Raw genomic sequence first — 15,288 nt, forward strand, 5'->3', positions numbered from 1 at the left:
CGGCGTGGCGCGCGCGCTCCGAGGACCTGAGTTGCGGGCCCGAGCTGGGGACGCTGGGAAGATGGCGGCTGGAGCGTCGGTTTCGGGGACGCCGGCGGCGGCAGGGGCCGACTTCGCTTGTGCGGATTTCTCCGACTTGCGGCAGATCAAGAAGCAGCTGCTGGATGTGGCGGAACGGAGCCGGGAACGCGGCCTTCAGCATAGCGGGAAATGGTATGGGGACGCCGAGGGGGAAGGACCCCTTTTTATAGGCTGCTCTTCCGAGGTGATGATGGTGGCGGCGAGGCGGGAGGGTTTGAGTGGGCGAGAAGAGAGGCGAGGACGCTTGGAGCGCTTTTTATCTCTTGCGGGCGCTTGCTTGGAGAACGTCGGTCTGTGCGGTTGCAAACAACTTTATGACACTTAGGCGATCCAAATCAACGCGGGCAGTTGGTTACGTCTCAGAAATAACGGGACGGCCCGATTGGAGTTCTTTCAGGAAACAAATTCTATTAGTTTATAACTAAAGCAATAGCGCTTAGACTGATATACCGCTTCACAGTGCTTTACAGCCCTCTCTAAGCGGTTTACAGAGTCTGCCTAATTGCCCCCCAACAATCTGGGTCCTGCTGATCACAGCATTTTAGCAAAAGGCCTAGATGTGCAACTTTAAGGTAGCAGCTGCAGCTGGGATGGCTTCCCCTAGTGTGAAGTTATACAGCATAGGGAATCTTAGGATGAGTGAGTCCATGACTGCTGGGTTCATACATGATGAGACGTGGTTTCTTTAATTGGGATTGATTGAATGATCTATAATTGATTGACTTTGGAAAACATGCTAAGATGTAAACTGTGAGTTGCAAACCAAAGACTGTTTCACAGAATATGCCTAGCCAGAACTGAGTAAATGGTATTGTGTAAACTTAGACAACGTGTTATGATTATGATACGGTTTTGGGCAGACTCCGGTGTGCACATGTATCACCTCTCCTGCGGGAGCTGCATTGACTGCCAATTTGCTTCCAGGTGCAATTCAAGGTGCTGGTTGTCACTGTTAAAGCCCTTCATGGCTTGGGACCAGGCTGTCTGAGGGACCATCTCTTGCAGGTCACATCTACCCAACCCATCAGAACAGGGAGGCAGGGAATGTTGTGGGTCCCATCCTTGAGGGAGATATACCTGGTGGGACCCAGAAGAAAGGCCTTCTCCATGGTGGCTCCCTCCCTCTGGAACATCATTCCCCCAGAGATTAGAATGGCCCCCATTCTGATTCTCTTCCGGAAGGTGTTGGAAGACCTGGTTCTGCCAGTGGGCCTGGGGAACTCAGAGTGGGATGGAGCCCATTAAATGGCTTGTGTAATTTGCTGTCATGGGAGGTGGGGGGGTGATTTTACTAAATTTGATTTTATGAGTTTTATTGTTTTAAATAGTGGTTTTATACATTATAAGCCACCTTGAGTCACCATGGCAAATAGGCAGCAATGCAAATCTAATAAATAAATAAATGATTAACCAGGCAGTTTATAAGCAGCATTTGCTCTAACACAGTGTTATTGTTGCAGGGCCTCAGAACTGGCCTTTGCCTTGGACCCTCTACCCTTGAATGAACTACCGCCTGTTCCCGAACTTACAGAGGTAAGGATAATTGTATTGTCTATGTAATACTAAACTAAAAATGTCCAGGGATATTGTATATTAATAGTTGGTGATATATGCAAGTTAGTTGCTAAGGCAGCAGCCCCAAATTTACTTGAGAATAAGATTTATTGAACAATTTTTATTTATGATTGTACTGAATATCTCTGTATTAGATTGTTTTAGATTAGATTGTTTGACAATCTTTAGCCTGAAAGGCTCCCAGTACTACTTATTGATCAGTTTAAAAATATCATTCTTGGCATTAGGATTACAATTTTTAAAAAGATACGAAAAAGAAACCTGATGAATTGTGAAAACAAAACTACTCAGGAGTTTAATGATGTAAGATCTTAGCCTTCCTCTCTACAGTCTGGTGGAATGGATTTTGGATTGTATTGAGAGTGGTAAATCCTCATTAAATCTTCTCAAAAGAAGATATAATTCTTTTTCTGAAAAAGCCAGAGGGCGAAGTTTAAGATGTCCTCATATTCCACTGAATGTTTCATTTTTCTCTCATACTCCAGCTATTCTAGAATTGTTTTGAATTGTAGGCCTGATATGCTAGGTTTCGCACATTATTTAAGAGTATTTAAACGTATATACTGCTCCATAGCACTCTCTAAACAGTTTTACAGAGTCAACATATTGCCCCAACAATCTGGGTCCTCAGGATGAAAGGAAGGTCAATCTTGAGCCGGTCAAGATCAAACTTCTGGCTAAGAGTTAGTCTGCAATACTGCATTCTAACCACTGCGCCATCAGGGGTCATTTATTATTAAATCTATAATAATCATTCACAGAAAAGCACAAATCTTACTTTGTTGTAGCCAACACAGTTTGAAAATTCACAATTTAATGTTGCTGTTTATAATAGGAATTGGGAACAGGTGGCCTTCAAAATGTTACTGAACTACAACTCCTAGCAAGCCTCAGTATGTCCAGGCTGTGTAGACTGGAATTGCTGTGAGTTATAATTCAACACTGTTAGAAGGGAATAGGTTTTCCCACTTTTAAGGAAATTAGAGAATTGAAAGCCTGTTGTTCAAGAAAAATATGTTCTTTCCCACAAGCTTTCCATGCCAGCAATGTATCATTTGTTATGGAGTGGTTTAACGTTGCTTTCTTTCTTTCTTTTTTTTCCCCACAGGAAGATGCTTGTGATTTGGATGCTTACACTCTTGCCAAATCTTACTTTGATCTAAAAGAATACGACAGAGCGGCCTACTTTCTAAGAAACTGCAAGAGCCCAAAAGCCTATTTTTTGTATATGTACTCCAGATACCTGGTGAGCTAAAACGACTTCCTTTCTCTATCTAATGGCCAACCAATGTGATAAATATGAGAATATAGTACAATATACACTTGCTTAATCTTAAATTAATTGTTATTTGTTTTCAGTCTGGTGAGAAAAAGAAAGATGATGAGACAGTGGATAGTCTAGGTAAGGAACCCAAGGTAAATCTTTCACTTGACTTAGTTTGATTGTTGATGTGCAGTTTCTTAGGCATATTGTTCTTGAGAAGAAGGGTGCAATTTTTAGCATAGCTAGGCAGAAAAATCAAATTTCAGTATGATACTATTATGGAAAACACAACAGCCTAACCCAATATAACACTGAAAACAATGTAGCTCAGAGTTATCTTAATAAATTCCAGACCAGATAGATCTAAATGCAACGGTGCAAATACAGTATGTGTGTTTTATCCTCGATTGATGTGTAAGAGATTTTGAAAGCCTGAGAAAGATTATTTTATCATCTAAAATATAAAACACTTCTGATCTAGCTACCAACTGGAAGGATGTGAAGTTGTAAATTACACATCCATTGTTAGCATGCAATATATGATTATATGATAGTGCAGAAAAGATGACAATTATTGTAAAAGGCAGTTTTCTTTCTCTACAGGTCCCTTAGAGAAGGGACAGGTGAAGAATGAAGTTCTGAGAGAATTAAGAGTTGAACTTAGCAAGAAGCATAAAGCCCGAGAATTGGATGGATTTGGACTTTATCTGTAAGTTTGTATGAGATAACTAGTAATGTAAGCCATACAGAAGCATTTGCATTCATATGTGAAGCAGAAATTGTGAAAATAGCAAGGCTATTTTTCCATTTACTTGTCTGCTATTCATTGTATAGCATCATAAATTGGGGCAACGTGATTACGGGGTTTTGCTCTTACAGTCTTTGCCTTTGTGTGCCATTAGGTATGGAGTTGTATTGCGAAAACTGGATCTAGTGAAAGAGGCTATTGATGTGTTTGTTGAAGCAACCCATATCCTGCCATTGCATTGGGGAGCCTGGCTTGAGCTTTGTAACTTGATCACAGACAAAGAGACGGTAAATTGTGGGATAGCTTCATGCCAATCCTTGTTTTCTCCCATTGCTTGATCATTAAGCATTGACCAATCTAGATTTTATATTGTTCATGGTGTTTTTCTGATGAAGAAAAAAATAAATCTAGCTAACATCTTCATTAAATAAATAAATAGCCTTGGAAGTTTTTACTGTAATCCTTTCTGAAGATCTATTCAAATGAGCAGGCATAGAGATTCCTACAATTCAGGGAGAATACAATAGACTCCTTCTCTAAGTGTGTCCCTCTTCTATTTGGTGCTTGCTGCCAGCTGAAGTTCCTGTCCTTGCCAGATACCTGGATGAAGGAGTTCTTCCTGGCACACATATACACAGAACTGCAACTGATAGAGGAGGCCTTGCAGAAATACCAGAGTCTCATAGATGTTGGGTTTTCCAAGAGCACCTACATAATCTCCCAGATTGCAGTGGCCTATCATAACATTCGAGGTCAGTGAATCTTTTTAAGCTTGGTGTGGGAGGGTCTCCTTTTTAGTTCCATTATGCGCTGATCAGAATAACCATTGGAAGGGACTTTGGAGGTCTTCTAGTCAATCCCCTGCTCCAGCAGGAGGCCCTATACCATTCTGGACAAATGGCTATCCAATCGCTTCTTAAAAACCTCCAGTGATCGAATACTCACAATTTCTGAAGACAAGCCATTCCACTAGTTAATTGTTCTCACTGTCAGGAAATTTCTCCGTTCTAGCTTGGTTCTCACCTTGATTAGTTTCCATCCATTGTTTTTTGTCCTGCCTTCTGGTACTTTGGAAAAATAGCTTGACTCCCTCTTCTTTGTGGCTGCCCCTCAAATATTGGAACTCTCTTATCATGTCACCCCTAGTCCTTCTTTTCACTGGACTACACATACTGAATTCCTGCAACCATTCTTATATTTTAGCCTCCAGCCCCTTAGTCATCTTTGTTGCTCTTCTCTGAACTCTTTCCAGAGTCTCAACATCTTTTTTTAATATTGTGGCAATCAAAACTGGAGGCAGTATTCTAAGTGTGGTGTTACCAAAGCATTGTAAAGCAGTACTAACACTTCTTGTGATCTGATTCTTATCTTTCTGTTAATGCATTTTAGGATTGCATTGGGTTTTTTGGAGGCTGCAGCACGCTGTTAGTTCATATTTAAGTGATTGTCTATTAAGACTTCTAGATCCCCCTCGCAGTTGCTGCTACTGAGAAACACATGCATTTGGTTTTTCTTGCCTAAGTGTATAAAGCCTTACCATTGATTTTCATTTTGTTAGATAGGGCCCAGTGTTCGGGTGTGCCGAGATCCATCTGGATCTTGGGCCAATCTTCTGGGGTGTTGGTGTTCTTGCCAGCATGGTGTTGTCTGCAAATTTGTGCTACTTCTATTTCCTCATCTAAATCATTTTATGACCATGTCATGTTACTTTTTCTTCAGATATTGACAAAGCGTTATCCATTTTTAATGAATTAAGAAAACAAGACCCTTTCAGAATAGAAAATATGGATACCTTCTCCAACTTGCTTTATGTCAGAGTAAGTATCTTTTTTTCTCAGCCATATTTTAACAAAATACACCCAATTAACATTGTATTATTCACAGCCGTACAGTGTGTTCACATTGTCAACATTGTATGAAGCAGCTTCCGCCTCTTACAATGCTTTCAGTCACCCTCTGCATTTAAATCCAATTTCCACATAGTCAGCAGCCAGCTTTGGCTTAGATGTCTTCTGTTCATTGGACCTGTTTTGTAACTCTCCTGTGCAATGCTGTCCTTATTCCCTGTTCCACACACACCAGCACAGCATCTCTTCTTAACACACTTAATATTTTGATAGGGAAAGATGCAGCTCATGCATCAAAGTGCTGGAGAAAAGGAAAAAAAAACAGGAAAGGGAAGACCTACGCAGACTGTTATACATAACTTTACTACAAATAGTTTTCAAACATTCTAAATCCCTAAAACATCTCACCAGTTTTGCTGAAAATCAAGATCCTTTCAAATCAAGCTGATGTTTACCTGAATACATCCATATAGGTTTTCTTGGCAACCTGGGTTGTTTTGGGATGTTTGTTTGCCTTTCCGTCTCCTCCAAGTACTAACAATGTCTGATCTTGCTTACCTCTTTCCAAAATCAGCCAGTGTTACCTAATGCTGCCATCTGCTGTGACTTTACTGAAAATTAGATCGTTACGTAATTAGGTTACAGTATTGCTAAATAATCAAATAGGCTTGTGGTGTAATATGCTTGATTTTATACCTTTGTTTGCTTAGTTATCTGGAAAAAAGAAACCAGTAATATAATATTAGAAATCACTGATGGATTTATTTCTACACTTGTAGTGTGGCAGTCAAATTGTTAAGGTTAACTAGGTAGTTAATCAAGTGACTGATTGTGAGATGTGAACTACTGTTTTTCCTAATTTCTTTTTGCAGCAGAATAAATTTTTATTCCCCTCCCCCCTCCTTTCCCCTCCCCTTGCTAGGGTATGAAGCCTGAATTGAGCTATTTGGCTCATAACCTATGCGAGATTGACAAGTATCGTGTAGAAACTTGCTGTGTAATTGGTGAGAAGCTTTGCATTTTCTTTTTTTGAAGAATTTTTTTTTCTCTTAAACAATGCCTCTGAAGCTATTATTATCTTCTTTTTCCTCATTTTTTTTTTTAAATTTAGGAAACTATTACAGTTTGCGTTCCCAGCATGAGAAAGCAGCCCTCTATTTCCAGCGAGCACTGAAGCTGAATCCTCGGTATCTTGGAGCATGGACCCTGATGGGGCATGAATACATGGAGATGAAAAATACATCAGCAGCTATTCAAGCATATAGGTATGTGTGTAAGAGTTAGTTCTACTGCCTCGAGTTGGAAATGCTTTAACTGGATGTTACTTTTTACAAAAAAAACACACCCTGTCCCAAACGAAATGCTCTGGGCATCAAATGGGAAAAGATTTATAGCAATAGTACTTAGACTTACATACCGCTTCACAGTGCATATATAATGTTAAGGGTCAGCATGTTGACCCCAACAATATGGGTCTTCATTTTACAAACCTCAAAAGGATGGAAGGTTGAGTCAACCTTGAGCCAGTGAGAATCAAATTGCCGAACTGGGAAGTAGCCTGCAATACTGCATTCTGACCACTGCACCAGTACAACTCTTTTATAGAATTATTATTATTATTATTTTACTACCAGTAGAAGCAATATATTAACATGTCTTTAAGCCTAAGATATCATTATGGTTCCCCCGTGCTGCGTAGGGGGGAAAAATGACAGGAAATAGGATTTTTTTCTCTCACAAGTAAACGAAGGAGGATAGCAGCTGCATGTCCCTTTGGCAGGAGAGGGTTCCATGATGTGGAGGCTACTGCAGAGAATGCTTGCCACTCCATCACACCTCACTTACCTCTAAAAAGAACATTTTCTTCTCATAAATAAAACACTTGTTTTCCCTCCCCTCACAAAAATTATTTTCCTTCCAGAATAAATAAAGATATGTATATGATGATTTTACCGATATTAATTCCCCTCCCCCCCTGCTCCCCAAATTCCCTCCTCTCTTAGACATGCCATTGAGGTGAATAAAAGAGACTACAGAGCATGGTATGGACTGGGGCAAACATATGAGATTCTCAAGATGCCATTTTACTGCCTTTATTATTACCGACGAGCCCATCAACTCAGGTAAAACTGTGATCGTGGTTATCCCTATTGCCACATTTTTTAAAATCAACTTTCCTTGGTATTTCCTTGGAAGTTAAATTATTAAAATTAAATTCTTTATTTGGAAGTATCTATTTTTAAAGAATAATGCCCTGCAATTGATACAACTTTGGTTTTTAGTGCCTACTAAGCTTTATGAAAGGCAAAGGATTATAAATTGCAAAGAATTACAAAGAGAAAAATTTCATGAATTATTGTGGAAAAAGTAAGTCCTGTGCTTATTTGGTGCTAATCTTCAGGGTTGGGGTGTTTTTTTTTCCCAGTGTAATAAATAAAGCCATGAAATTAATTGATATTAGTAAGTTTTTCCAGTAGCCGAATTTGAAAAATCCCATTACCAAAATCTGAGAGGTCTTTAATTTTTTAACTTTGTAGTGAAACCAACTGCTCAGCAAGATATAGATAATTTTGAATGATTTTAGTCTTTTTGTCAGCTAGGTATCTTGTGTTTTTCGCAGACCCAATGATTCCCGTATGCTTGTTGCTCTTGGAGAATGTTATGAAAAATTAAATCAGCTAGTAGAAGCCAAAAAGGTACTAGAAAGAACACATTTACAAAAGGGGGGATTTGTGGTTTCACGGGGAACCAGATAGGGGAATTATTGCATGTATTATGTTGCCCTAGTCTGTGCATCATCCTTTTGGTTTGTGAGATGTAAGTCATATGGCTAGGCTATCTGATAAGAAAGGGACAAAAAGCATCAAGTCCTTCTTAGAATGGAATGAAAAATTCGATTATGATGTGCATTCATTTTCACACTTCCACATGCTCAATAGGGACCAGTCCTTTCTTATTACTTCATATCCTAATTCTATTCCGGGATGAAGAAAAAGAATATCACTCAGTGTTATAAAGCAATTTTCATTCCCAAGTCCTGATAATAAAGTTACAAAATTCAGTCAGAATAACTTAATATAAATATAAATTGCAACAGAATCAGTGAAAATCCAAAACATAATTAGTATTTGTAGTATCAAAAAGACTTTCTATTATAGTAGCATTGCTCAATTTGTGCTGATGTTTAGGATATTTTTGCCCATATAGAATAAGGACTTGTTGGCAAATATAACAAGCATAGTAATTATGAAAAAATCATTTTTATTAACCCTGTTTGTTAGTCTGATTGATGATACTAATGTCCCAGTAAATGCAAAATCCCATAATCTTTCACACCAATTCCTGACTAATAACTCAAAAGTATTTTTTAACTGTGCAGCAATCAATTCATGAGCCACAAACAAAAGGAAGTGGATTTAATTATAAAATAATTCTATGTGGCATCTCTGATACGTTTTAACTAGCTTACTCATGGGGGGCAGGGTGAGTGTACCTTTCGCCACCTGAGTCTGGAGCCCAAAGATGTGGAGAGTTGGGTTGCATACAAGTTTAATAGCTTATTATCCTTTACTTCATCTTTGCTTTTATCTTTGGCAGTGTTACTGGAGAGCATATGCTGTAGGGGATGTGGAAAAAATGGCACTGGTGAAGCTAGCAAAGTGAGTCATGAGTATGGCGCTTCTCTTGCTTTAAACTTCCTCTATAAAGGCAGGAATAATTTAAATATGGAATATTTCTGTTTTAAAAGGAAAGGGAAGGTGGGGCTTGTAAAGGCATGTGGGCAGAAGATGTAAGTGTTACTTCATTGTAACATGGGTATTTTTCCCTAGAAATGCAGTTCATGTGTGATTAACGTTTTAGGCTTCTGCCTAAAAGCCCCTTGCAGGGTGAATCGGATCTTACAGCTTTGTCCTGAAAAGTATAATGTTGACTAGGTACCTCCTGCTCACCTGATCTTTATCATCAGCCAAGAGCATCCTCTTACCATTTGTGTCCTTTCTTAGGCTTCATGAGCAGTTGAATGAATCGGAACAAGCTGCCCAGTGCTATATCAAATACATCCAAGATATCTATTCTTGCGGGGTAAGTCAGTTCTAAATAAGTTTGGGAGAGCACGAGAGGGAAATATAGAAAAATCCACAAAGTCCTTACAGGTAATCTTTGGCTTATGGTGGAATTGAGACTGGATTTTCTGTCGTAAACTGTTATGTCACATGACTGCATCACTTTGCAAGCAGCAGTCCCAGTCTCAGTCGCTATCATAACCCCAGGATTGTGCAGGTTGTCAGGTGGGAAGAGGTGGGAGTCCCAGGCAAGCAAGCTGGGCAGTATTGCAGGCAGGTGCTAGGGAGCAGGGAGGGGAGTGCCATGGGTGTGTGGAAGGTGTCACAGGTGGGAATGGGGATGGCTGTAAATGCAGGTGGCCCAGATTTTGATCACATAAATCATGAGGGTGCTGAAATGGCCAAAACTTTTGAAGACTCGTGATAAGTCTTTTTTTTTTTTCAACTGTAACTGAAACATTTAGTTGTGGCTTTGAATGGCTGCTGAACCAGGCATGATATTCCCCTCTGAAAAAAAAATCGGGGCCGGCCAAAAGAGACCCCCCACCGCGCGCCAAGAAATTGCTGCCCAGCTCCCTTTTCCTGCCGCTCAGCGGCCTCCGCACGCACTGCCCGCCCGCCCGGGCTCCGCTCGCGGCGATTCCCAAAAAAATCGGAATTACGATTTTAATCGGAAGAATATCATGTCTGTGAACGAATGGATGTAACCCAACAACTACCTGTATTGTATCCCAGGAAATAGGGGAGAACTTGGAAGTAAGCACCGCCTTCCGCTACTTGGCTCAGTATTACTTCAAGTGTAAGCTCTGGGATGAAGCCTCAGTCTGTGCTCAGAAATGCTGCGCCTTCAACGATGTGAGTAACAGCTCCAGTTTAAGTGGACAGTTTGTCACCGGGGCTTTCATATCTGTCCCCATATGTATGTATACAACATTAATGCGTGAGTCCCTTCTCCCCTTTCATTTGTGGCTAGGCCAGAAGCTGGGTCCTCCAGGCTTGGTATAATTCACATCTGAAAGTAATCTGGCAAGGGCTGCTGTTTTAACTTAGGATGGTAAAAAAATAATGCCTTGTGAGATGGGTGGCAAATAAATTTAAGAAATGAATAAATATTTAGTAGAGATGACCCTTATTATTTGTAGGAATTCCATTCCAACCTAACAGGTAGATAACAAAACTGCAGCCAATGAGATCTTGAAAAAGAAGTATTCTACACGGTCTGAAGTAGTTCCTCCAGATAATTCTTTAGTTTATTCAGACATTCATGTATTTACAATTTGCAAACAACTTTTGGCTGTGGCAAATATAACACTGAGCTTACTACTTTTCTTATCAGAGAAAGTTCTTTAAATTAATACTGACAGATCCCAGAAAGCATGTAGGCCATTACAAGAAATATTCATTTAGCTGCCTCCTCCATCACATATGATCAATATAAAAGGCAGTTTTGTAGCTGTCTGAGTAGGTTGCAGAATTCACCTCTGCTAAGCTGCCATTCAGCTGCTTAATGGACTAGGGAGAGTGATATTGCAAATGCACAAGAGATTTACCATTACTGTATATCCTCTTTTCCACCTATTGTGTGTGTGTACATTACTTTTTAAATATATGATTTAGTTGTAATTTAGCGTGATGTGCCTGTGCTCAGGAACATCCATATAACCTGTTTTCTATCAGCATCCTCCCCTTTTCTTTCCTTTCCTCATGCATCTGGCTTTTCTTTCTAGACAAGAGAAGAAGGGAAGGCTCTTTTGCGACAAATCTTACAGTTACGAAATCAAGGGGAGACATCAACTACGGAGACAGCAGCCACACCTTTCCTACTTCCTTCTTCACTCTCTACCAACAACACTCCAACCCGCCGAGTCTCCCCACTGAATTTGTCTAATATTACACCTTGAACTGAACTACCTTTCTGTGCTGGCTCAGTTGAGAGGATGATCCTGTTGTAAACTGGGTCCTTCTCTTGAATACTGCCATTCCAGGAAGGCTTGTGTATTCAGTTTGGATGGCTGACATCACGTTGCTGAGGATGACCGCCTGTTGTATTGTAACCATGAAATGGTAATAGCTCAGACAGCGCAGTGAGCTGAATTCACTGTACATCTCAGTCTTCTCACAAGCCTGGCACCTCTGTGAGAGAGAGAAGCTCTCTTTACACCGGCTGTGAGGTTGCTTTCTGTCCCTTTCACATTCCTTTCTGAGGATGTTGTAGTAAGATGCAAGTTATCCGTTTTATCCAATTTGCATCATTTTTGAAACCGTATCACATTTATTTGAAATTGAAAAAGAGTGTCTGTGAGCACCTGGCTTTTGTTTTTTTGTTTTTTTAAATTATGTGACTAATAAACGCTTATCTTAAAAGATAGCAACAAGGCAGAGAACGTGGATGGAAAAGCGAATAGGTCACATCTCATCCAATGCCAGGTTGAAACTGGCAACAAAGTGATGAGTATATTTTATGCCAGCAGGTGCAGTGTTGCTGCTTTCTCACATAGGCTCTAGAAATTGTAAAGGCTATTTTAATCAAACTTTTGTAGATCAAGAACCAGAGGAAATTTCTTGAAAGCAAACCTGTTTGTTTAGCAGCTTGTAAATTCTCAGTTTCAACAATGACTATGTTATTATAGCTGAATGATTGTGATCAGTCTTTAAATGTCAAGACTGTTAGAATTCAAGAATTATAACAAAAAAATTTGTGTGATTAAGAATCATGTTTACCATTACTGTTTTTATCAGTATATTTTATCAGTATATTTTCAAAAAATCAGATTTATGGCTTCTGACATGTTTCAGAGATGTTGAGACTTCAGTATTCATATTTAGAACTTTAATCTTCCTCCTCCTCCTCCTCCTCAAGAATACTCAGCGTGGGAAACAGTCTTTCCAAATTTATAGCAGATAAGATGTATAGTCAGTTCAGCCAATTGCTTGGACCATCTAATGATAAAATAATTCTTATAAAGTAGAAGTAATCTAGCTATCCCATACTTCTATAATTGTAAAATAATCCAATCCACTGTTGCACTGTATGGTAGTCATTGCATTTGGTGCCTTGTTATAGTAGTGGAAACTGAAGCAAGACTACCACCCTTTGAATAGCAGATCTATTTTTTCCAGATTAGAATCAATAAATTTGTGCACAAGGAGGTTCTTGCAAAATAAACAGAATTGTTTGTGCTGGTGGTGGTTCTAGAAGTATCCCTCTTTAGTCTTGGATTGCTGCAAATTATTCCATGAACTAATGCCTCACATGGTTATCAAAATCTAAATACTATAATCTTTTGCTATTAAAATGAGGTATTTATCAAAGTTAGTGTATATCATAACAAATGCCAGTTACTCAGGTTTTCTAAGACACAAAAATACCCCATATCTGCCCTTGCCAAGGAATATGCCTCCCAGCTACATTAACTCAAAATTTTGCATGTACTTTATATTGAGTATACAGTAGTGATGACTTAGGCACTGAATGTTGGAGCCAATCCAATTTCATGCCCCAGGATTTTTCTGAAAAACAGCACATTTATGCAGTTAATGGTCTCAACGATCTGTTTCTTGAAATAACCGAGCTGTATAATGCTCTTTAACAAGAGTTTTGTCATGTGGAAAGACAGCTGGTTGAAGTGGAAAAAAAAAGTAGAATGGAGGGCAGTTTGTTTTCTGCTTTTGAATGAGATGCAAGTTTATATGAACTTCTGATTACGTTATGGTTTACTTGCTCAGGAATGCAGAAAAGAATATACATAGTCCTTTGCATCTAGTCAGCTATGTCTCTATAGTTGGACATATAGAGGTGACATTAAGAGTGACGTTAGGGGTGTGATATTATATTTTATCTTATGCAGATACATTAGTAGAATTTTCAGACTGTTCTACAGCAGGGATTCCCAACCTTGATTGGCACCAGGCTGTGCAAACAAGCAAAGCTCCATCTACAAGATGCAGGTAGGATGCGAAACCACATCCTCTCTGGTCCATGGAAAAAACTTTCTCCATGGAACCAGTCCCTGGTACCCAAGAGGTCAGGGGCTGTTGTTCTGTAGAAACCTCTTCATGGGGTTCCACGAGACTATGGGGAAAAATATTCACGTGAACCCTGCCAATCATCTATTGGTAGAGCTTTGCCTCTTGATTAGAGGCCCAAGTGTTTTAAAAAACAGATCCATGGCCTTAAGGCTGAAACCTCCAATTGTATACTTTAAAAACAATGGCTCCAATTTACATAGTATTTAATGAGGAAGGATCAAGTTGAAAAATGTCCTTTACAGGTTGTCCTTACAGCCTGCTGCTTAATGACCGTTCAAAGTTACAACAAACTGAAAAAGCTACAATCCTTCCTCCGAATTATGCCTGCTGCACCACCTGTGACCGGTCATGTGATAGCATTTCAAGCACTTAGCAACTGGTTCACACTTATGTCCGCTTGTGTCCCAGGATCATATAACCATTTTATGATATTTTTTTTGTCAAATACCTATTGGATAAGCTGAGTTTGACACTCCCCCACCCCCCCACTAATTTTAGAAAATTTGGGCAGCAGTAACATCCAAATATATCTTATTCTTTTAAAAAATGGTTATTTTGTTTACTGAACTTTCAGCAAACTAAATAGCTTTAGTAAAAGCTGAAGCCCATTGATAGGTGCAGGACAATGGCTACCACAAGAAAAAGATCTTTCAAATGTAGGTGTCAAGCCCGAAATTCATCACTTGGAAACCTGACATTAGGACAGTCCCCTGAGAAACTTCCCAGGATGGAATAACTTGCACTTATGGTGGGCATAATTTGTGAGTTGTAATACATTGTCACGCTAGCTGTTAAAGCCTGAAACCTTTACCAAAACTGGATAAAAGCTGTCTGCTATAAATCTATAGAAGCATAAAATACTTCCTAATACTGACAATGTTGATAGAAGAGGTTTTACCTTTGACCGAAGATTAATACACTATCTGGGATGGTCGTCCTCTTCCACCGAGTGCACAGCTTTGGGAGGGATGCACAGGGAGCTGTGAGGAAGGGGACACCCGCCTAGCCAGCCAGATCAGCCGAATCAACCCTGGCAATCAATGGGGGTGACATGTCACAGCCAGATCGTCCTCCCAGAAGAGGGTTTCCTAAAAATGCCCTCACTTTCCGAGGGCCTTTTGTCAAGTACATGGGAAAAGGGCTCTTGGGTTACTCCCAAGTTAAGGGAGACAAATCTTTGAGATAAATCTTTGGGAGATAAGCTGAGGCTTGACTCACTCACTCCAGTTTTTACAAAAGAAGCAAAAGTGTTTTCCTTTCAATAGTTGAAAGAAAAGTGGTTCCTCTGATCAGATCTGAATTGGGGTTTTAGCTGGGGATGGCCTCATTAACCACCTTGAATGCCTTAGATGAAGAGAAGGTATAAATTGTAAGTATATTTTGGATTCCCCACCCACCCCCAGAAAATATTACTCTAGAACAGCGGTCGCCAACCAGTGGGCCACTGGTGGGCCTTGAGATGCAGAGAAATGTCACCCCGGAGCACCCCCCTCCCCAAAGCAATTAATCCAGGCTGCTCAGAAACACAAGGCTGCGCCGCCCACATGGCCTGCGGGAACCTTCCCCGCCCACTCCTTACCCGGCAAACTTGCCTGCTAAATTGGTATATTTTTTTTCTTTCCGACCATCAGCTGTTCTGCTGTGCCGGGAGATTTAGATTAGCTAGAAAGCAGGAAATGG

General features: G+C 40.0%; 1 protein-coding gene across 1 annotated transcript; it reads left to right on the forward strand.

Moving 5' to 3' along the window:
* The first annotated feature begins 9 nt into the window (after window positions 1-9).
* CDC23 (cell division cycle 23) lies at window positions 10-11,947 on the forward strand. Its single transcript, XM_026673357.2, has 16 exons — window positions 10-213; window positions 1,542-1,614; window positions 2,765-2,902; window positions 3,016-3,058; window positions 3,524-3,629; window positions 3,823-3,955; window positions 4,243-4,420; window positions 5,388-5,485; window positions 6,438-6,519; window positions 6,627-6,780; window positions 7,519-7,638; window positions 8,136-8,211; window positions 9,113-9,174; window positions 9,520-9,598; window positions 10,315-10,434; window positions 11,307-11,947. The coding sequence occupies exons 1-16, from the start codon at window positions 62-64 to the stop codon at window positions 11,478-11,480; spliced, it is 1,788 nt and encodes a 595-aa protein (XP_026529142.1). The 5' UTR covers window positions 10-61; the 3' UTR covers window positions 11,481-11,947.
* Window positions 11,948-15,288: the final 3,341 nt, after the last annotated feature.

This window comes from Notechis scutatus, chromosome 2, assembly GCF_049901735.1.
Source record: "Notechis scutatus isolate UNSWTSFEM ecotype Mainland chromosome 2, rNotScu1.2, whole genome shotgun sequence".
Lineage (NCBI taxonomy): Eukaryota > Metazoa > Chordata > Lepidosauria > Squamata > Elapidae > Notechis > Notechis scutatus.

What these genes read in the sequence shown, in the direction of transcription:
- CDC23 (XM_026673357.2), top strand. Translation starts at nt 62, where the DNA reads ATGGCGGCTGGAGCGTCGGTTTCGGGGACGCCGGCGGCGGCAGGGGCC. An exon ending in GGCCTATCATAACATTCGAG is followed by an intron (nt 4,421 to 5,387) that starts GTCAGTGAATCT and finishes CTTTTTCTTCAG; the next exon opens with ATATTGACAAAGCGTTATCC. An exon ending in GCAGCTATTCAAGCATATAG is followed by an intron (nt 6,781 to 7,518) that starts GTATGTGTGTAA and finishes CTCCTCTCTTAG; the next exon opens with ACATGCCATTGAGGTGAATA.